Genomic DNA, 21,377 nt, shown 5'->3' on the forward strand with positions numbered 1-21,377 from the left:
CTTCCTGCTCTTGTCAAATGATCCCCACCCACTCGGGAGACGACCAGTGACGCTCCTGCAGATGAGCTCAGTGACTGGGCTATAAGGGTTCAGGCGGCCCCTGAATTCTTCAGGGCTTCCAGCACCCAACCAGGAGACGGTGAGGTGGCATAGCCTCCTTCTGCACAACAGGTTGCACAACTGCATGGTGGAAGTGGAGTACAGAATTCTGCGTCTTCATTTCTTGAGCTGAAGGAAAATGTCCAGGATTCCTAGCCTGAAAGAGGGAACCTTTTGGATCTGTGTGGAGCTGCCTAGTGTGATGAACAGTCAGAGCTGCTGGTCAAAGGGTGTCACAAGATTCCTAGGTTCCAGAGTGACCTTGCCCACCCATTAGCTCTTCTTGACCTGGATCATGGCCTGGGCAAATGATGTATTGCAGGGGTCCACAAACTAAGGCCCGGGGGCCGGATGCCGCCCAATCGCCTTCTAAATCCGGCCTGCGGAAGGTCTGGGAATCAGCATATTTTTACATGAGTAGAATGTGTCCTTTTATTTAAAATGCATCTCTGGGTTATTTGTGGGGCATAGGAATTTGTTCATATTTTTTTCCAAAATATAGTCTGGCCCCCCACAAGGTCTGAGGGACAGTGGACCGCCGCCCTGCTGAAAAAGTTTGCTGACCCCTGATGTATCAAGTATAGAAACAAGGGAGTCGTGCAGCACCCAAATGTATCCCTCACCACATCCCTCCACTTTTACAGCTGGCCCTGCCCACCCTGGCATGTGGACCCAGAAGCTTATTCAGAGGGAAAGGTGGCCTTTTGTCTGAAAAAAGCTCCTTACTATTGCAATATGCCCCTGGATGTGAGAGGGCCTTCCTTCTTCCTGCCTCACCTGTGAGCTGTGTGGTAAAAGGTACAGGTAAAGGGACCCCTGACCATTAGGTCCAGCCGTGGACGACTCTGGGGTTGTGGCGCTCATCTTGCTCTATAGGCCGAGGGAGCCGGTGTACAGCTTCCAGGTCATGTGGCCAGCATGACAAAGCTGCTTCTGGCGAACCAGAGCAGCATACAGAAACACCGTTTACCTTCCCGCTGTAGCGGTACTGTAAGGGTGACTCCCTACAGGGAGCCAGCCCCCATCATCCTAACGTCCACCTCGCCAAGCACAGGGAGCAGCAGTGGGTCTGAAGCAGCCAGGGGGGAGGGGAAAGACTCGGAGGGAGAGAGAAGCCAGCGTGCGGAATGATGGGAAAGCTCAGGGGAGGAGAGATGTGGGGAAGCAGGGCTGGCCCTACGGCCAGGCTGGGTGGTGCCAGGGCGCCAAATATACTTAAGACGGCCCTGTAGGCAAGGGCTCAAGGATGCTGGAGAGCCCTTCCACCGCCTTGACAGGGAGGAGGCTGAGAGGGCATCGCTCCTTCCGGAGCAAGAGTTAAGGAGAGCACCGTGACGCAGGTCAAGGGGGAGGTGTTTTGGGGTGCCCCGACTACTTTGCTGGCGTAGGAAAAGGCGTACACCATTGCCGGATTCTGATTCGGAATGAGAGGTCATATTTTAAGCTGTCTCTGCACTGTAAATACTTTGCACAATAGAAGTATTTAAAGACAAACTGGACTCAAGCGGAGTTACTCTAGAGTAGCCACAATGACCCTCTGACAGGTACCTATTTATCTACTTGCAATTTGACATGCTTTCAAACTGCTAGGTTGGCAGGAAGTGAGCTGTGTGGAGGCTCAAGAAACAGGATGCCGGACTAGACAGGCCTTTGCTCTGTTCCAGCAGGGCTGCTAAGAAGACACCTGGCAATTTGTCTTCTTCCTGCCTGCATTTGCTTCTAAGGCGTGTGTGCAAGAGAAAGTCAAAGCTACAAGGTGACTTTTGCAGTGGAAGGATTTGGGCTATTCTACCTGCTGCATAAAATATTCTGGAGAGGGCTCTTCCTATCTCCCAGAACTGAAACAGACAAGCCAGAGCTGTTCATTAAGGGAGAGGACAGGATCCAGTGCCCTTGGGAAGTCCATTTTGCATTCCCCACTGGCCGGCTTGCAGGCGAGGTGGGGGAAATACCTCCACAGGCAGACGGTGACTCACCTGGCTCATCCAAATGCACTACATCACGGCGAACAAAGCCCAGAGCCACTTCTCTGGCCTGCTTCAGCCTGCTGGTGGAGTGGGCTTGCATAGAAACCAGTTCTCTGGCATCTCTGCCCGGCATGCCCAGGCCCTTGAGGCTCTTCCAGGGAAATAGTTGCTGGAACTTACAAATAGGAATCTTGGTGTCACAGCGCAGTTGGGCACGGAATGCCCAAAGTGAGGAATCAGCTCTTTATTGTCAAAAGTGCACTCAGCATGTTAGGGAAAGGCATGTCCATCCCATCTCTCAGCTCCTCCCAGGTGTGCACCCAGTGAAGCAGCTGCCGCAGCAGAGAAACCCCACCTCCGACCTCAGCTTATGTATCTCCCCCAGCTGAGCTGTGTGCAAGCAGGTGAAGGGTGCGTCGCCAGCGTGCAACCTGTTTCTGCTCCTCCCTCTTCAGTCCTTGCCTGGTCCTGGGAAACAGGGAGCAGGAGAGGTGGGGGCATGATCTGACTCGGTGGAAGTAGCAATCGGGCTGAGTACGACCCCTGCTTTCACAAAAGCAAAATTCCTAGTTATTTTCAGACAGCTTCAGGTGTGCTTACTGTTCCTTATCAGATGATGCAGCAGGAGGGGTGTGTGTTTTTTTCCTTCAGTAAAAATTGCTATGTTCTTTTGCCCCACAGCCCCTCACTGTCCATTCCTACCTTCAGAACTCTGTGGAAATGTTTAGGCGGCAGTACTAGGTATAACTAAGGACTGACGCATCCTTCCTCTCGCCTGCTGCTTTCCTTCTTCAGCGCTCAGTTGACACAAACTGCAAATTGAGGATTTCCACGAATTGCTGCTTGCTCTGATTTAGCCCTAAAGAGTGGGTTTTCCATGGGAAAAGAGCAGGGCAAGGGGGAAACCAGTCACACCTCTGCCTGGAAAGCGCAGGGCAAACAGAAAGCTGTCCTTTCTTGGCATGGGACCCACGGAAGTTTGGGCAAGTCCTAAGGTGCCTTCTCTGTTCCTATGATTGCTATGATTTATTTTATGCTATTTATTTATTGAGTTTGTATAGTACCCTTCATCCATAGATCTCAAATCTGTTCACAACATAAAAAAGCAAGATAAAAAACACAAAATACAATATGAAAACAAAAACAAGCCAATAACGTCGCCTCCCCTATCTCTGGGCTCTCCAGCTCCCTGGAACAACATCAAAACCTAGCCAGAAATCTGCTGCATCACCCAGACCAGCATTTGAGGCCACCTGCAGAGCCAAAGACCATATGAAGAGTGTCCCTGGTTCAGGACAATGGACAACTTGATGTCTATGGGGTGCCTGCAAGCTTCTTTTTCTTCTTTGGCGATCACTCGTAGCCGAGTAAGATTGTCTTTCATAAACACGGTTTTAACAATGGGTCCGTAAGTGACTGGAGGCCAATTCTGGATCCACACGTCCTTCCACCACAGTGGGGATATTGGTTTCCAGGCGGGAGTTGATCACGGTGTGGATTTGCCAAGCGTTGCCTTCCTCTTAGCACGTTTCTCCCTTGCGTCCTGAGATGGAGTTTCTTCAAAGCCCAGGACACCTTTGGCCAAGGCTGTTCTCCGGTTCTCCTGCAAGCAGGGCCTGAGCAGCCCAGCAGTCTTCCCACTGGTGTTTGCTGGCAACTGGTACTCCTACACATGCTGCCTCCAGCAGTGGAGGTAGAAACATAGCCACCCAGGCTAGTTGCCATGAGTAGCCTTATGCCCCACGAAGGTGTCAATTAAGGCCACCCAGGTTGGTGTCCACCACTGCCTCTTCTGGAAGCCCATTCTGCAGTAGGAGCTCTACAGGATCAGGCCACTGGCTCACCTAGTCCAGCACCCTGTTCTCTGAATGGCCAGCCAGAGAGATGCCCATGGTATGCCCACAAGTAGGACCTGAGTTCAGTAGCTCTCTCTCTCCACCTGTAGTTCCCCAGTGCTCTGATAGTGGCTGGAATATATCCCCCATGGCCACTAGACATGAATCTGTCCAATCGTCTTCTAAAACCATCCAAGTTGGTGGGCATCACTGCCTCTTGTGGGAGGGAGTTCCATGGTTTAACTCTGCACTGCATGAAGAAGTCCTTCCTTTTGTCATTTCTGAATCTTGTAGTTTGGTGAAGTTGCTGAGAACTCTTTCTTGGAGATCCCTTGTCCTCTCACACAACTGCATATCCAGGAGAGGGGGAATGACTGTGAAACCAGGTCTTTGTGTCTGCTGTGTGGAGATGCGGTTGCATGTTTTTTACTGAGTGGCACAGTATACGAGGGCACGGCTCACTTCTCTTTCCCTTGCAGGCTTCCTAGAGTCATTACTCCCTTGGCTCTGCTAGGGAGATGGTGTTAGCATTTCACACCTCTGGTGTGTAATTAACCTGCTTCTGAGCTCATGTCATGAACATGTCTGCCCAAAGTAGAGAAGTACAGCATGAGTTAGAATGCAGTCAGCAATGGAGAGGCTTGCATTTCTCTCAGACAGCTAGAACAGTGTTTCTCAACCAGTGTGCCTCCAGATGTTTTGGGACTACAACTCCCATCATTCCTGACCACTGGTCTTGCTAGCTAGGGATGATGGGAGTTGTAGTCCCAAAACATCTGGAGGCACACTGGTTGAGAAACACTGAGCTAGAAGCAGTCGGCTGTCAACCCCACCCCCCTTGACAAGGAACTGAATGCAGACAAGCCATTAGCAGAGGGTGGGCTGGAGAGAAACCAACTGTATCCAGAAGCACAGGCAGGCTTGGAAGGCAGGAGGGGGAGAATTTCCTTACCAGAAGAGGAGGCAGTTAACCCCATGAGCCCAAGGGTCATAGAAACATAAGGGTCATAGGTTCAGGATATTCTGCAGAAGCAGGAGGCAGTCTTCAGAAGGGTCAACTGAATCGTAAGACACGGATGTTCGGCTAAAGCATCAGAGTCTAATTCTCTGCAATAAATCTTCAAGCTAATTACGACTTGTGTGCTGTGTTATCAAGACAGCAGCCTGGGCTCCTGACAGCTCAGAGGTTATGTGATTCTCCTTGACCTTAATGCTAGGACTTTGGGCTGCTTTGGGCCACAGAGGTGCATGTTCTGGACTAGCTCTGATCAAGCATCTTCACTAAGGAGAAATTCCCATTCAGAACACACGTGTGTCTATGGCAGCTTCAAGATGGTGGCCTGTTTAGTGGTGCATTCATTTGGATTTGTTTGTACAAAGTTTATGGGGGTGGGCTGTGGTGTTGGCTTTTTATGAGAAAGTGTTGCATCAGACCATTGTTATCTCATACTTTCTGGTGCATTATCCTGTCACTTTCCTTATTGCAGAAAAAGTTGAAGGGGAACTTCTTTCAAACTACAAGAAAGAAGATTCCACCTAAACATTAGGAAGAACTTCCTGACAGTAAGAGCTGTTCGGCAGTGGAATTTGCTACCAAGGAGTGTGGTGGAGTCTCCTTCTTTGGAGGTCTTTAAGCAGAGGCTTGACAGGCATATGTCAAGAATGCTTTGATGGTGTTCCTGCTTGGCAGGGGGTTGGACTGGATGGCCCTTGTGGTCTCTTCCAACTCTATGATTCTATGATTCTATTCTAAGTGGATTTGTTGTCCAAGTGTGCCAGATCACTTTGATGATGCAACCTGAATTTGTCCAGATGCAACTGAATCCCTCTTGCAAAACAGCAGCAGTCTCAAAGTGCCCTGTGTCAGAGGTGTTGTCAGGTCAGAGGTATGTCTCAGCAGTGGAGCACATGCTTTGCGTGTGGAAGGTCTCAGGTTCAATCCCTGGCATCTGAAACTCTGAAGAGCTGTTGCCAGCAATGCTCAGCAGATTTCTATATTCTATATACTTTGGAGCAGAGCATCAAGGCCCAACCTTAGCAGAAGAAGCAGGAGACGCTCAAACACAGCAGGATTGGCCTACTTCATTCAAGAAAAATTATTGTATTGTTTTATAAATGAAGGTTACACTTGTATACCAAACATATGATTAATAGCACATCCAACTACTATTTAAAAAACCAAGCTCCTCCCTCCTCATATAGCCCCTTAATCCTGGTACAATAGTCCCCATTCACTTAGGGTTTTGGCCACTAGTACAAACACTATGAATTGGGTCTGATAGCTGACAGGCAGTCAGCACATTGCCTTGAGGATGGGGGTGACACCAGTATCATCTCTTGCCACACGGTGGCTCTTGCCACAGCTTCCAAAGAGCTGCCCACGTAGAGTGCTTTGCAGGAAACTATTCGGGAGGTGGCTAGAGCCTGGACCACAGAGATGAAATGCTCTTGGGCTAGGAATGGGTGTAAGTGGCTGCAAGCTCTCCTTGCAAGTGACATCACCTGTGTCTCCCCCCCCCCCAATGTTTTTATTCGTTTTATAATAACACAACATAAACAAATAAAAACATAATACAACAGAATAAAATTAACAAATTAACAATACAACAAAAACAATACTAAAAATTCTTAATTATCCACCTCTTTTCTTAACATTGTAGAGTGACTTCCTCAGACCCCCCCTTTCTGAGCTTCACTGTAAAACATCTTTAGCAATTTCTGAATCATGGTTTTTACCACATTGTATATCTTGTCTTTACATCATTTCTTACTTTAACTATTTAATTCATTTATATAAATTTTTCTTACTTACTAACCACTACTTCTACACCTACAGCCAATAACAACTTCCAAATATAATCCATAATATCAAATATTGCAATATTTTTTAAAGTATATTTTAAATTTATTCCCTGGTCACACAGTTTCCCGGTCAGCTCAGCCAGTTCCATAAAGTGCAACATCTTCATTTGCCATTCTTCCACAGTTGGTCATTCTTGTGTCTTCCAGTTCTTGGCTATCAAGATTCCTGCTGCTGTTGTGGCATACAGAAAGAAAGTAACATTTCTTTCCCTACTGTACCAAGTAAGGCTTCTGGTTTTTTAATAAATGTGTTTTTCAACACCTTTTTCAATTCATTATAAATCTTTTCCCAGAAGTCTTTTACTTTAGGGCACATTCACCACATATGGTAAAAGGTTCCTTCTACATCTTTACATTTCCAGCATTTGTTATCATGTGTATGATATATTTTTGCTAACTTAACTGGAGTTAAATACCATCTACACATCATTTTCATCATATTTTCTCTCAATGTATTACATTCTGTAAATTTAATATCTTTTTTCCACAACCTCTCCCAGTCCTCCAACATAATGTTGTGCCCCACATCCTTAGCCCATTCAATCATTACATATTTCACCTGTTCATCTTTCGTGTGCCACTCAAGCAATGAATTATACATCCTGGAAATATATTGTGTTTTTGGCTCTAACAATTCCGTTTCCAATTTGGATTTCTCCACTTGAAAACCTATTTTTAATCCATTTTATAGACTTCATTGATCTGTTAATATTGAAGCCAATCATCTACATTGTCTTTCATCTGTTCATACGATTTTAGCTTAAATGCAGAATCTCATTACAGTATATTTCAACCACTTGGTTTCCATATTTAACCTTTTGGGGGCCTTGGCCTCCAAAGGTGAAATCCACCTGGGTGTCTTCCTTTCTAACAAATCCTTTTATTTGCTCCAAACATTATACAATGGTTTTCTAATAATATGATTTTTAAAACCTTTGTGGACCTTTATCTTATCATACCATAGATATGAATGCCAACCAAATACATTGTCAAAACCTTCCAAATCTAATACATCAGTATTTTCCAACATAAACCAATCTTTCAACCAACAAAAGGCTGCTGCTTCAAAATAAATCTTCAAATCTGGCAGGGAGAATCCCCCTCTGTCTTTTGAATCTGTTAATAGCTTAAACTTAATGCCACCTGTGCCTCCTGCCACAGAAAGCTTTGCATTGAGGAGCACCTCGCAAGCCACGTTCCTGCTCTCTTAGGGGGAATGCTACCTTGTCTAGAACAGGCCAACATCCCCATACCTAAAACTGAGCACCACTTACTCACAGGACCGCCATCTTGTCTCGATTTAGCTTTAGTTGATTGCCCACCTTCTCCAGGCTTGTAGTTTCAGCACTCAAACAGCTTCTCCTGATTTAAGCGGAATGGGGAGAGAGCCGGGTGCCTTCTGCATGCTGATGAGACCATGCTCCAAATCCCCAGTTGACGGGTTCCAATGGCTTTATATAGACATTAAACAGCACGGGGGACAAGATGGACCTTTGAGGGGTCCCACGGTTTAAAGGCTGTGGCTCCAAGCAGTTGTCGTCCCCCCGTGCTGTTTCCTGCCAAATACGCTGAAGATAGAAGTGAAACCACTGCAGTCCAGTGCCTCCAGCTTCCTCCCACCCCTGGAGTTGTTCCCTGAGGACACCATGGTTAATGGTTTCAGAAGCCACTGAGAGATCAAGGAGACCCAACAGGGTTGCAATTCCTCCCCGTCTCTCTCCTGATAAAGGTCACCAGTTAACCCAGCTTGCTCCCTTACCATTCCTGGGCTTGGAGGAAAGTTGTGTTTTGGTTTGTCTAGAGCGAATTTGGTAAGTTCCAGTTTAAAATGCACACAGAATGAATTCCTCCCTTATCCCTAATTTCACCACACAACCTTCCCTCGAAGCAGCCACTTCACTTTGTGGTCACGTTGGGTGATTTTGTATCTCGCTGCACCACTGTTTGATCCTATTCTGTTGCAGAAGAAGACATGTTCCTCTGGAGTCTCTCTTTTCCCCCATCACATGCACAGGCACAAATCCAGCCCTTGATTCTGGAGGCAGCTGGCGTTTGTTCTTAATTGGGAAAGACTGTTGTGCTCATTATCACGAAGTGCCGCTGTCAAGCCGGGCTCCCGCCCCAGAAGAGGAAGGGAGGCCTTGTGGTAATGGAGCTACAGATGCACACACACAGCTCCTGGGTAGATTTTCTTCTCCTTCACTGATCAGAAATAAATACTTATTCAAGGTGCCCCCACCCCAGCTCTTTTAGAGAACTGAGACCAAAAAAGGGGAGAAGTCTAATAGGATCACATTCCCCCTGGACGTGTGGAATTGTGTCTGTTGGATATTATCTGGACTTAGGAGAGGCAGGGTGGATCCAACCACCCTCAGTTTTCCCAGGCTGTCTGGTTTAAGTGAGAAAAGCACAGGTCAGGGGAATAGTTGTGGACACTATTTATACATTTGTACGCTTTCATAATGCAAGTCAGCTCTTGGATCCTTCAGGAGGATGGTCACATTAGTCCAAGCATCCCCAACCTTTGGCCCTCCTGATGTTTTGGACTACAGTTCCCATCATCCCTGACCACTGGTTCTGTTAGCTAGGGATCACGGGAGTTGTAGGCCAAAACATCTGGAGGGCCACAGGTCGGGGGTGCCTGCATTAGTCTTTGTTGCAGGAAGTTTATTAAAATGAGTATACAATTGCATCTTTGACGACTAACTGGGTTGCTTCTTTTTCAAAGAGCACCAGCTTGTTAAGGAGTTAATTGCCTACATAATTGGAAAATTACCATCCAGAAATTGGTAGCAACAATGGAGCGCTCACATGCAAGGCCCTTGGAGCAGGCTTTCTGGAGCCTGTTTCTTTTAAAAGCTTTCTCATGCCTCCTCCCAAGCCTTGCACTGATGCTCCTGGCACAGAGCTCTGTCTTGGAATTCCCGCTCCTCTGTCAGGTAGATTGCGATCTACTGGGAGAGTTCTGTGTCGTTTGCAGCAGATCAGCAAGAAAGGATTTTAACTCCTGGTTGCCTCACAAAAACAACACCTCAGAAGCTTTCTCTCCCTTCCATAAATTCAGTTGCTGAAAAACAATACTTGCAGAAGGTGGGGAACCGGAGTGGATTTTTGTGGGAAAGGAATTGTGAGCTTGCTGCTGGTCCTGATCACAAGTTCCTGGGCTGAGCATGTTCTCAGACACACACTGAGTTGTATCCAATTAATTTCTGCTCAGAGTAGACCTACTGAAATAAATGGGCCTAAAGTTAGCCATGTTGACTTAGAACTAGCATTGGATAAAACCCCCTCTTGATCAATTCTTCATGTGTGCCCACCTGCCTGACCCAATCTTTTGCACCTGGCTCCAGTTGGTGGATCTTAGGGCTCTAGAATGAGCCTACTCCAAAGTATATCCTGCAAGTGGCTGCCTCTCATGAACCCTGATAGCAGGCTCAACAATGAGGGCTGCCACTTTAATTTCCCATAATATCTTTGGAGCAACCAGTGCCAGATTTAGGGTTGTGCGGGTGGTTCCCCTGCACAAGGGGGTGTAAATTGAGAAGATCCATTTGGGCTCGCCAAACATTGGCCTCACTCAGGGTGCCAAATTATGAAAGATTACCTTACCAAAGACTGCCTCTGGAGCAAGGCATCAGCCGGGACTTTGTAAGAAACTTAAATGGTTTTTTGAGGAACAAGGGCACTCAGAAGACCCTTTCTTTGGCCCCTGGACAGAAGTCAGCATGGAAAACATTTCTCCCCACAGTCTTGGATCCAGAACATAGTTGTGGGGTAGCCCCTGTTGGGGGGGGGTGTATGTTGCAGCACCAACAATCTATTCTGTTCCTGCCTTAATTTCTAGGCATGTTGGGGGTGAGTACAACTTCTTTTCAGGAGGGAGCCAAGGGAGCCATCACAGCTGGCTCAGTGGTGCTGCTGCTGCAGCAGCAGCTGCTAAGAGCTAGCAAATGCCCTGCCGCCGCTTTCACTTTATCGATCTGTTCCCAGACACGGACCTCGGCTTCCTGTTGCCTTAGAAGGTTTCGCTTATTCCTTGACTTGAAAGGACAGCAATTGCTCTGGCTAATAGGCCTCGGTGTCATTGTGGCTCCCATGTTGAGGGCCTGTTTGTCTAAGCCACTGAGGAAGCTTTTCCTGCCCTTGAGTGCCCCTCCCAGGCCACAGGCGAGGCATTCTGTGTTGAGGTGCTCCCACATTGCAAGGTGAGTTGTGTGTCAGACTGAACCCCCTCCCTGTTCAGGAAGTTTCATTCATGAGGTGGAGTGGTAAAAATTGGGGGCAAGGAGGGGTTGCTACCAGAAGCTATAAATTTGTCTTCAATGAAAGATAAACAGGCAGTGGCATTAACAGTTTATACGTGTAGATTATCTGCATGTTGTGCCAAGGGAAATCAAAATTCAGTACCAAGACCCCATATTCCGCTCCAGGAAAAGCCGTGATCTGAAACCTTAAACGATGCAACTGTGCTAGTTTTTCATTCCCTTATGTTTCCCCCCCCCCCAACGACTTATTCAGCAATCTTCCTCTTCTACATAATTTTCTCTGCATTGCTACACAAAAAGGGTGGTGTCAGAGGGGAGACTCCATGCCTCACCCCAAGCCAGCTTTTTCTCTCTCCCCACGTTACTCAACCCCCCCCCCCTCGCTGTCCACTTCACTTCACTTCCTGTCTGATTAAGAGTTCTGGAGAACTCAAAAGCTTGCTTGCTATTTTGTGCCATTTTGGTTGGTCCTAATAAAGGCATCTCCACCTCCGCTGTGGATTTTGAAGTACCGTATTTTTCCGTGTATAAGACACCCCCATGTATAAGATGCCCCCTATTTTGGGGGACTCCAAATTAAGAAAACACCCCCTCGGCACTACCCGTGTATAAGATGAACCCCAACTTTAAAGCAATTGTTTTGGTAAAAATAAAAAAACCCTAGTCTTATATACGGAAAAATACGGTATTTCTGCATTGCTAGCTGTGACGGAAAAGTTTGTTTTTGCTGGGGCAGGTTGGGTCCCCAAGTATTTCTGAGCCAGTGTGGTGTAGTGGTTAAGAGCGGTAGACTCGTAATCTGGGGAACTGGGTTTGTGTCTCCGCTCCTCCACATGCAGCTGCTGGGTGACCTTGGGCTAGTCACACTTCTCTGAAGTCTCTCAGCCCCATTCACCTCACAGGGTGTTTGTTGTGGGGGAGGAAGGAAAAGGAGAATGTTAGCCACTTTGAGACTCCTTAGGGTAGTGATAAAGCGGGATAGCAAATCCAAACTCCTCCTCCTCCTCCTCCTCCTCCTCCTCCTCCTCCTCCTCCTCCTCCTCCTCCTCTTCTTCTCCCCATGCCAGAAAAGGGTTAATCTACAGCAGCCTCTGATTGGCTGAGGTTCCAGGAGGGGGAGTTGAAAAGGAGAGGATTTGGAGAGACCGGGAGGGAGTGTTGGGAGGAGGTTTTGGAGCAGGTTGGCATTGAGGTTGGGAGGATAGGTAGGGAGATAGGGAGTGAGAGGAGAGAGAGTTGGTTCTAGGAAGAAACATCCACTCTGAGGAAATATCACAAGCTAGAGAAAGGCTCTGAGCTGAGGGTGAAAGACAGTGTGTGGTGTCCTGTGAGAGTAATTAGGCCAGGAATTGACTGGGAGGCTGGAGCTGAGCCTGGAGAAGTAGAAGCTGGAAAGAGACCATCTACTTAGGTCTCATTCCAGTCAGGAGGGGAGAGTAAGAGAAGACTCCCAGACCAGTGAAACCTTGGGTCTGTTACTTGGAGTACCACAGGAGTAGGGTTGTCTATGGGGTGTGTAACTGACAGAAAGTACCACCTTGTTAAGAACCAAAGTACAGTGGTGCCTCGACTTCTGAATGCCTCGACTTCCAAAGGTTTCGACTTACGAAGTCCGGAAACCCAGAAGTATTTTTGCCGTGCATGCGTTCTGCGCCTGCGCAGAAGCGGCACACGTGGTCTGTGCATGCGCAATATGGGTGCCTCGACATCCGAAGGTTTCGACTTACGAAGAGCGTCACGGAACGGATCGCCTTTGTAAGTCGAGGCACCACTGTATTAAGTGTGAAACCTTGAAGTGAGATAACATTGTAAACTGAAGTATCTTAAGTTTTATCCACCTGTGCCATAAACTTCCTTGTAAAATAAAACCATTATTGTTTATTTGAACAAATCCTGCCTGAGACTCCAGATTATTAAGTTTACCTCACACAAGTCCCCCACAAGATAATCTGAGGTGGTCTGTGGGAATTCGTGGGATTGGTGTTCTGTGAGTTGGGTGCACACTCTCATTTTTAAGTGCCATTGCGCTGTCGCACTAGCCCCCCCCCCCAAGGCAACTGTGCTTGAGCCTCTAAACCCTGGATCCTTTACCTGCCAGCCCCTCTACTATTTCATCCACCCTTCTTTTTTACAACTATAACGACTGGAAACTTGGCCTTTAATAAATAATAATGTAGACATCCAATGAAGCTGAAGGTTGGAAGATTCAGGACAGATAAATTCAGGACAGATAAATGTGAAGAAGATACATGGCGCATAATTAAGGTAAGGAACTCGCTCCCACCAAAGGCAGGGATGGCTCCAGCAGGTGGCTTTGAAAGAAGACAGGACAGATTTGTGGAGCAGAAGCCTCTCAGTTGGAGGCAGAGATGCTTGAATTCAAACAGAGGTCTGCCTACAATTCTGATATTTCATTACCTGTTCAGAATGATTTTGTTATGCCAAGAATTTTTAGATAAATAAAATTCAGTGTTGGTCTTTTGCTCTGTCATTTGTGATACAGTGGAACCTCGGTTTACGAACACCTCAGTTTACGAATTTTCAGTTTACTAATGCCGCGGACCCGTCTAGAACGGATTAATTCACTTGCCATTACTTTCAATGGGAAAGTTTGCTTCAGTTTATGAACGCTTCAGTTTATGAACAGACTTCAGGAACCAATTACACCCATGCTTCGGGTTAAGTACGCTTCAGGTTGAGTACTCTGCCGACCCGTCTGGAACGGATTAATCCACTTTCCATTACTTTCAATGGGAAAGTTCGCTTCAATTTATGAACGCTTCAGTTTATGAACAGACTTCCAGAACCAATTGTGTTCATAAACCGAGGTACCACTGTATTGTAATTTTATGATGTTTTAATGATTTTATTGGGTTTTTTAATGAGTTGGCCATCTATAGTCTTATTAATGAATTGAGTAAATGGAAACGTGGCTTTCTGGGATGAACCACCGGTGAAAATTGCTTGCCTATGAGTCGAATGGGCATGGGGGGGGGGTGCACTACCTGATTCTCGGTCAAATGGGACATTTGCTTTGGGACTGATCATCTGCCAGTCATGACAAATTCTGGAGCTTGTTAAGTGAAGACCCAGGTGCCCGTCCACTGCTGGCCTCTCATGGCCTGATACCCTGGGGAATATCACACTTGTGGTCAAGGTCCAACCTCACATGTCCTGTATGAGATAAGAGAGGGATGCGTGTGGTCAGACCTAGCCCACAAGCCTTGTCTTCTCACACAAAACTGAGCACAGCCTCTTAACCTACCATCTGATCACCATCACCATCTGCACCAACCTTGATTCCATCACCACCATTCTCAGAGGAGCTGCAGCTGCATCTTTCATCTGTCATGTGCCACATTAGATGCCCAGCAGAAAAGAGAAAGAGGCTTGGATTGCCCTGGGGTGCCAGTGTGGTGCCTAGCTGAAAAGGAAGAATCCACATGGTTTGGGGTGGGTGGGGGGAGCCTGTGGGAGTTTGGGGCTTTCAGGGCAAAGATGTTATTTACCTGTATGAGTTTAGGGACCAGTAGGATGGCCATCAGTCTTGGGCCACACATAGTACATACATTTAAAGCACTATGGTATTTATTTAAAACAGTTGTGTGTGTGCCCCCCCCAATAATAATTCTGGGAACTCTGGTTTGTTAAGGGTGCTGAGAATTGTTTGGAAACTCTAATTCCCCTTCCAGAGCTGCGATTCCCAACGTTCCCTGGGAGAAGAGATTGATTGTTAAACCACTCTGAGAACTGTAGCTCTACCTGTAGGGGCATAAAAGGTAAAGGGACCCCTGACCATTAGGTCCAGTTGTGACCGACTCTGGGGTTGTGTGCTCATCTCGCATTATTGGCCGAGGGAGCCGGCGTACAGCTTCCAGGTCATGTGGCCAGCATGGCAAAGCCGCTTCTGGCGAACCAGAGCAGCACATGGAAACGCCGTTTACCTTCCCGCTATAGCGGTTCCTATTTATCTACTTGCATTTTGATGTGCTTTCGAACTGCTAGGTTGGCAGGAGCTGGGACCGAGCAATGGGAGCTCACCCCGTCACAGGGATTCGAACCGCCGACCTTCTGATCAGCAAGCCCTAGGCTCAGTGGTTTAGCCCACAGTGCCACCTGGGTCCCTACCTGTAGGGGCATAAGGGCTTCCTATTAACTCTCCCTTATCACCCTGAACAAACTGTGGTCCCCAGGATTCAGGGGGGGCATGACTGTTTAAACCAGTACAATGTTGCTTAAAAATTTCTGGTGCGGATGTGGTGTTACTTTGGGCTTCTCATCCAGATGACCTATTGATGGAGCAGGCATACTGATTCGCTTGCACAAAGATTACGCAGAGCTTAGACTTTATTGAGCATTCATTCTGATTTGCTTGCAGGGAGGTTATACGGTCATGAACTTTCCTCCCGAATTCATAATGATTTGTTTCCAGGGTGTTTCCACATCATTCATTCATCCCACACTTTCCCTCTTAACCATTCATTCATCCCAACAGGTTGTTGCTGTTGCTGTTAAGTGGTTTTGTTGTGCCAGCGTGACAGACTAGCTTTCATCCACTTCAGTTGCACAGACCTAAAGTACACCCTTGGATTCCTCCTGTGAAATACTGACAGTCTAGAGGTGACCCCCCGCCCAACCTGTGCATAGGAGTTTCAAATGTCTCCCCTCTCACCTGGCCGCTTTTCTAGGGTCTCTCCGTTGTGCTTGGGAAGGTGGTGAGCCTGGATGCTGTGCTCACTTGCTCTGCTGGCCTCTTGCTCAGGGGGGCAGCAGGGGGGCTGGCAAGGCGGAGCCATGTTCTGCTCACGGCCGGTTCTGCTCACGGACTCAAACTGATTCAGCCTTTGCCAGAAGAAACTTGGAGTCTTTATTGGCGCCATTGTTAGGACCCAGTTGGAAGATGAATCAATGACCCACTAAAAGCTTAATCTAGAACCATTACCGTGGAATTTCTTCTACCTGTAGTTAGTAGGATTAACAGCTGCGACTAGTAGCAAACTAATATTTTTTAATTATTGTCGTGTAGATATTTGTGGCTATTCCTGGATGTTTTCAACTTTATATTTTAGATATTTTAGATTGATCCTGCATAATTATATATGCATGTGGCAGAACTATAATAAAGAGATCACACACACCAGAAATGTTGCAGGATACCTGCAATGCCCCCGTTGATGAAGCATGTGGTGTGTGTGGAACAGTTGCCCCTCTCCCCAACACTTTGGGTTGAACAACTGAGCCCTTGCCCTGGCTGAATCTGAACTTGTTGCAAGGCAGGGCCAGTGAAGAACAAGCAAGCTCACCTCCGGCCATGGTCTCATGGAGTCTCTCCTTTTTCCAGAATGGGTTGAATGCTTTGCACCTGGCCTCCAAGGAGGGACATGTGAAGATGGTGGCTGAGTTGCTGCACAAGGAAATAATTTTGGAGACCACCACCAAGGTAAGCCCCCCCCCAAGGTTGGGGTGGGAATGGCTCTTGTGAAACTGAGGTTGGAGACAGACAAAGATGGCCTGCAACCAACAAGAAGAGCTCTCATAGTTGCTGGGGCCAGCAAATAAGCCTCTCCTGGGCTAGAATCCCATATATATATATATATATATATATATATATATATATATATATATATATATATATATCCTTTATAGAGACCAAACAGAAATCTCCCCACAAAGTTGCTCTTTGCTGCCCTAATGGGAAAGGATTTCTGCTGGAAATACAACAGAGAGAAAGGGTTAAACAGTGCACAGTTCCAATCCTGATTTTTTTTAAGTGCATGTTGATTGGTTTCCCATAATTAACAAAATGTTTTGTTTGATTCAAAGTAAATCCCACCAGCCTGAAGTCTAGCCACCAGCTTTATTTAGAGCCTGCAGAATCCTAGCAATTGTGGACTTCACTTATGATCATTAACAGCCCCTAATTGTGTGGTTAAAATATGTGGTTAATTGGGGTGGGTTAAAGAGTGGCTGTCCGCCCGCTCAGCTGACTCTGTCGTCACATTCATAGAATTGAACAATGGAGGTGGAGACGCTTCTTCAGGAGAAGAAAAGGCTAAGGACTAAACCCTACACAAAACTGGAGTGGAGTCCCTAAGAGGGTTGGATGGCGCCTTGAACACCTCCTTCCGGCGACTCCTGCAGCCAAGTTGGTGTCAAAGGAATTGCTCTGCTTTCCTTTGGACCACCCAGGCCGAGAGGGGGGGTCTTGTTGCCTGGGCAGCCCAGGATCTCCAGACACACTCCCCAGGTTGCGCCCCAGGGAGGTGACTTCGATGCTACTAGCACAGCGGTTTGATTTCACCCCCAGAGGCATACTCCATTGTATCTTGAGACAGATGGATGTCAACAAGAACAAAATATGCTAGTGATACGCTACCCAACTTGGGGGGGGGGGGGTGTCCTGCTGTTTTCTCAGTGTATAGATCCGTAGGGGTTTGTTTGTTTGTGGTTTGTTTGTTTGTTTGTTTTTAAAGGTGTTTTCTTCCTAGCCTGCTTGCAATTTGTACCCTGCTTGACCCTTTTCTTCCATCTGGCTTTTTCAGAAAGGGAACACAGCCTTGCACATCGCTGCCTTGGCAGGACAAGAGGACGTGGTGAGGGAGCTGGTGAACTTTGGGGCAAATGTCAATGCACAGTCCCAGGTGAGTTGCCTGCCTCTCCCTCTCCCTCTCCCTCTCCCTCTCCCTCTCCCTCTCCCTCTCCCTCTCCCTCTCCCTCTCCCTCTCCCTCTCCCTCTCCCTCTCCCTCTCCCTCTCCCTCTCCCTCTCCCTCTCCCTCTCCCTCTCCCTGCAGTGGCCTCGCCTGGCCAAGGAGCTGGGAGGCTCTGGAGCTTCAGGGCTTTGGAGACTCTGCGGGAAAAGACCAGCAATGGGCCAGGCCCCTTAACAAGCAGGGCGCAGAGAGTATTGGGCGCGCAAGGAAACCGATGCCACATGATCCAGCTGTCCTTTGCCAGACTCAGGCAAGCCAGCCAAGCCGTGGGCCTTTTTTTTGTTTTAAGTAGTAGTAGTAGTGGCGCTGTGGGTTAAACCACTGAGCCTAGGGCTTGCCGATCAGAAGGTCGGCGGTTCGAATCCCTGTGACGGGGTGAGCTCCCGTTGCTCGGTCCCAGCTCCTGCCAACCTAGCAGTTTGAAAGCACGTCAAAGTGCAAGTAGATAAAGCGGGAAGGTAAACAGCGGGAAGGTAAACGGCGTTTCCATGTGCTGCTCTGGTTTGCCAGAAGCGGCTTAGTCAAGCTGGCCACATGACCTGGAAGCTATACGCCGGCTCCCTCGGCCAATAATGCGAGATGAGCGCGCAACCCCAGAGTCGGTCACGACTGGACCTAATGGTCAGGGGTCCCTTTACCTTTACCTTAGTAGTAGTAGTAGTAGTAATACTAGAACAGGGCTAGGGAACCTTTTTCAGACAAAGGGCCACATTGCCTTCTGAATAAGCATCCAGGGGCCACAAGCAAAGGGTGGTGGTGGTGGGGAGCCCAGGCAAAAGTAAGCATAGAAGCAAATGTTGATGTTCCTAAACCCGCCGGCCTCCGTCCCTCTCTGTTCTGTCCTCCTTCCAAGTGAGAGAGAAGCACCGCCTGCCTGGCAAGAAGCGCTCCAGGAGAGTGTGAAGCCATGGCTGGACTGTCTGCCACTGTCCAAACAGATGAGTTCCATCTGTTGCTCTGCCTGTTCTGCCCACCCGCCACCATTATGTGGTCCCTGCAAGAGAGATTGTGGCTCCGGATCTATTTCAAACCAATCACCGATGGTGTTGGCTGGCTGATTAATCTGCCCATTTCAAGTTTGCAGCATTGTAAATATCGCTTGGCTTGTGTCTGCCTGGGCTGGGTGAAGCTTGTGGATTCAAAGCCATCCAAGGTCTCTTTCTTGTGTCCCTCTGTGTGTATCATGTAGATGCTTCTGAGCAGCTTCGGTCCCTGGCTATCTCCCTGCCAGCGTCACTCTTTCTGCCAGGCAGCCAACCACCCTCATGTCACCTGTTCCGGCAGAGCTGCGGGGGGGGGCAGTGTGGGTCGTCATGTCTCTGTGTCTGTTTGGATGGAATAGGGACTATCATTTGGCACAGGAGCCCCCTGCTGGCCCTGGGGAGGCACTGCCCCTCCGTGACAGTCTGCTGTGTCTTTGAGTTACATAAGCAGGTATCTGAAGGTCAAACAAATGCCAGGGAGTTGGAGAGAAATTGGGTAGGGAAGCACTGAGGCAAGGTGGGGGGTGGTGGAATGCAGAATGACAGGCTTAGGGGGCCTAGAGGGCAAGCTCTCTGTTTTCAGGACTCACTGCTGTCCGTCATTCTGGCTGAGATCAGCAAGCAGACCCCTCCCCCTCCCCCAAATCCTTCTGATCCTGTTTGCAATTTGTACTTTTGAGTCATTTTCCCAAAGCAAGGAGACTGAGTATGCTTGCCTTTGGTTGCATAAACATGAAGCCATGCTCATTTTGTGAGTGCTTTAGAGCTAATGCTCAGCCTCTCCGCTTATGCTGGCGATACTTTTGCTAAGCAGGTGAGTAAACAGCTGGTAATTCCAACCATTTGATTTTAATATGCACAGAATGAGATTTGCATTGGGCTAGCAATTTATTTGTTTCCTTTCTAGTTTGTTCTTTGCTAAGCAGGATCTTGAGTGGAAACTGAAATGAATAAAAAATGCAGAACTGTTGTTTAAAATTTCATCGTTGATAACCTTCTTCCCTTTCCAAATCCTTCCTCCCTCCCTCCCTCCCTCCCTCATCCTAAATCCTACTCCAGCCCCACACTGTCTCCTTCTCTGTTATTTTATGGGTGGTCCCAAGGCATTTTGGTGCCTACAGTGGAGAATCCAAATGATGCCCCTAACCCAACCCACCTCCCCATACCAATTAGCCCAGGGGACACACGGGGAAGTTTCCTTGTGTTGGTTTATTTGGAAGCAGAGTGGTATTGCTCTCTTCTCTTTGGGTCCTTGCCTTCCAGGGACAGGTTTCCTTCTGTCTCGCCATCCAGAGGGACGGGGGCGCTTTTCCAGACATAGAAGGGAAACTTCCAAAAGCAGAACCAAGGGCAGGTTCCCCTTGGCCCTACTTTTTGTGCCAGTTTGCAGCCTTCTCCCTGTAAAGTTCAGCAGGAGCTGCTGATAAGCAACCCTCTTTCTCTCTGCATAGCACCGCTCTGGTTTGCATTGGTCATCACGCCATGTGCCAAAGATCTGGGACTCAGAAACAGGCTTTTTGCTGTTATGTTATGTGACCATTGAGTATTTCCCTTTGCCCCATAAGCCAATCCATTTCACCCCTTGTGCCTCCCTCACCTTCTGTGATCAGCAGCAATCAGTGGGGGTTGTTTTGTGCAGATGGCAATGCAGGTTCTGATTCTGTGTTTACAGAAAGGCTTTACGCCTCTGTACATGGCAGCGCAGGAGAATCACCTGGAAGTGGTCAAGTTCCTGCTGGAGAACGGTGCCAACCAAAACGTCGCCACGGAAGTGAGTAGCTCCCCCTTTGTCCAGCGTTCCCACTCCATGCTCTGACATGGACCCCTTGGCTCACTCTGTGTCTCTTCCTTCTTCCCTGATCCACGGCAGGATGGATTCACACCTCTGGCCGTGGCTCTGCAGCAGGGCCATGAAAATGTGGTGGCTCACCTGATTAACTACGGGACCAAGGGCAAAGTGCGGCTGCCAGCGCTGCACATAGCTGCACGCAATGACGACACTCGGACAGCGGCTGTGCTCCTGCAGAACGACCCCAATGCGGACGTCCTGTCCAAGGTAGGCAGGGAGGTCCAGTAAGGGCCATAGCTTGGAAGGGCCAATGGCTGCCTTTGAGGGGCTGCCTTAGACTGAGCAAGGCTTAGTTTCCAGGCTCAATCTCTCCTAGCCCAGCCACCTAAAGAAAATGGCTGGCAGTAGAGCCAGCTTTGAAGTGCTTCCTGCATTCTGCAGATACTGTAGGTCATGGCATTATTTTCACCTGGAGTCTCCCCACCCTATTCTCTCCCACAGACTGGTTTTACCCCACTGCACATTGCTGCACACTACGAGAACCTCAACGTGGCCCAGTTACTACTGAACCGAGGCGCAAGCGTCAATTTCACTCCCCAGGTGGGTGTCCAGAGTCCTCTGTCGGCTCTTGCAGGAGGCCCATTGACATGGCCCCCATGGTTACAGAAGGATAAGTAAGGGAAGGGCCACAGCTCGGCATAGAGCACCTGCCTTGTAGGCAGAAGGTCCCAAGCTCAATCCCTGGCATCTCCAGGTAGGACTGGAAGAGACACTTTCTTGAAAGCCTGGCCAGTGTAGACAATACTGAGCTGGATGGATCAATGGACTGACTCTGTTTAAGGCAGCTTCCTATGTGCTACTTCAGA

General features: G+C 48.2%; 1 protein-coding gene across 5 annotated transcripts in view; it reads left to right on the forward strand.

Moving 5' to 3' along the window:
• ANK1 (ankyrin 1) overlaps positions 1-21,377 on the forward strand; it is a 181,017-nt gene that overhangs the window by 85,195 nt on the left and 74,445 nt on the right. For all 5 annotated transcript variants that reach the window (XM_088671398.1, XM_088671399.1, XM_088671400.1 and 2 more), the window contains exons 3-7: positions 16,370-16,468; positions 17,571-17,669; positions 20,395-20,493; positions 20,593-20,778; positions 21,013-21,111. In XM_088671398.1, the coding sequence (XP_088527524.1) occupies positions 16,370-16,468; positions 17,571-17,669; positions 20,395-20,493; positions 20,593-20,778; positions 21,013-21,111 (582 nt within the window). The remainder of the gene's footprint in view (positions 1-16,369; positions 16,469-17,570; positions 17,670-20,394; positions 20,494-20,592; positions 20,779-21,012; positions 21,112-21,377) is intronic.

This window comes from Zootoca vivipara, chromosome 6 (assembly GCF_965207765.1).
Source record: "Zootoca vivipara chromosome 6, rZooViv2.hap1.1, whole genome shotgun sequence".
In the NCBI taxonomy this organism is placed as follows: domain Eukaryota; kingdom Metazoa; phylum Chordata; class Lepidosauria; order Squamata; family Lacertidae; genus Zootoca; species Zootoca vivipara.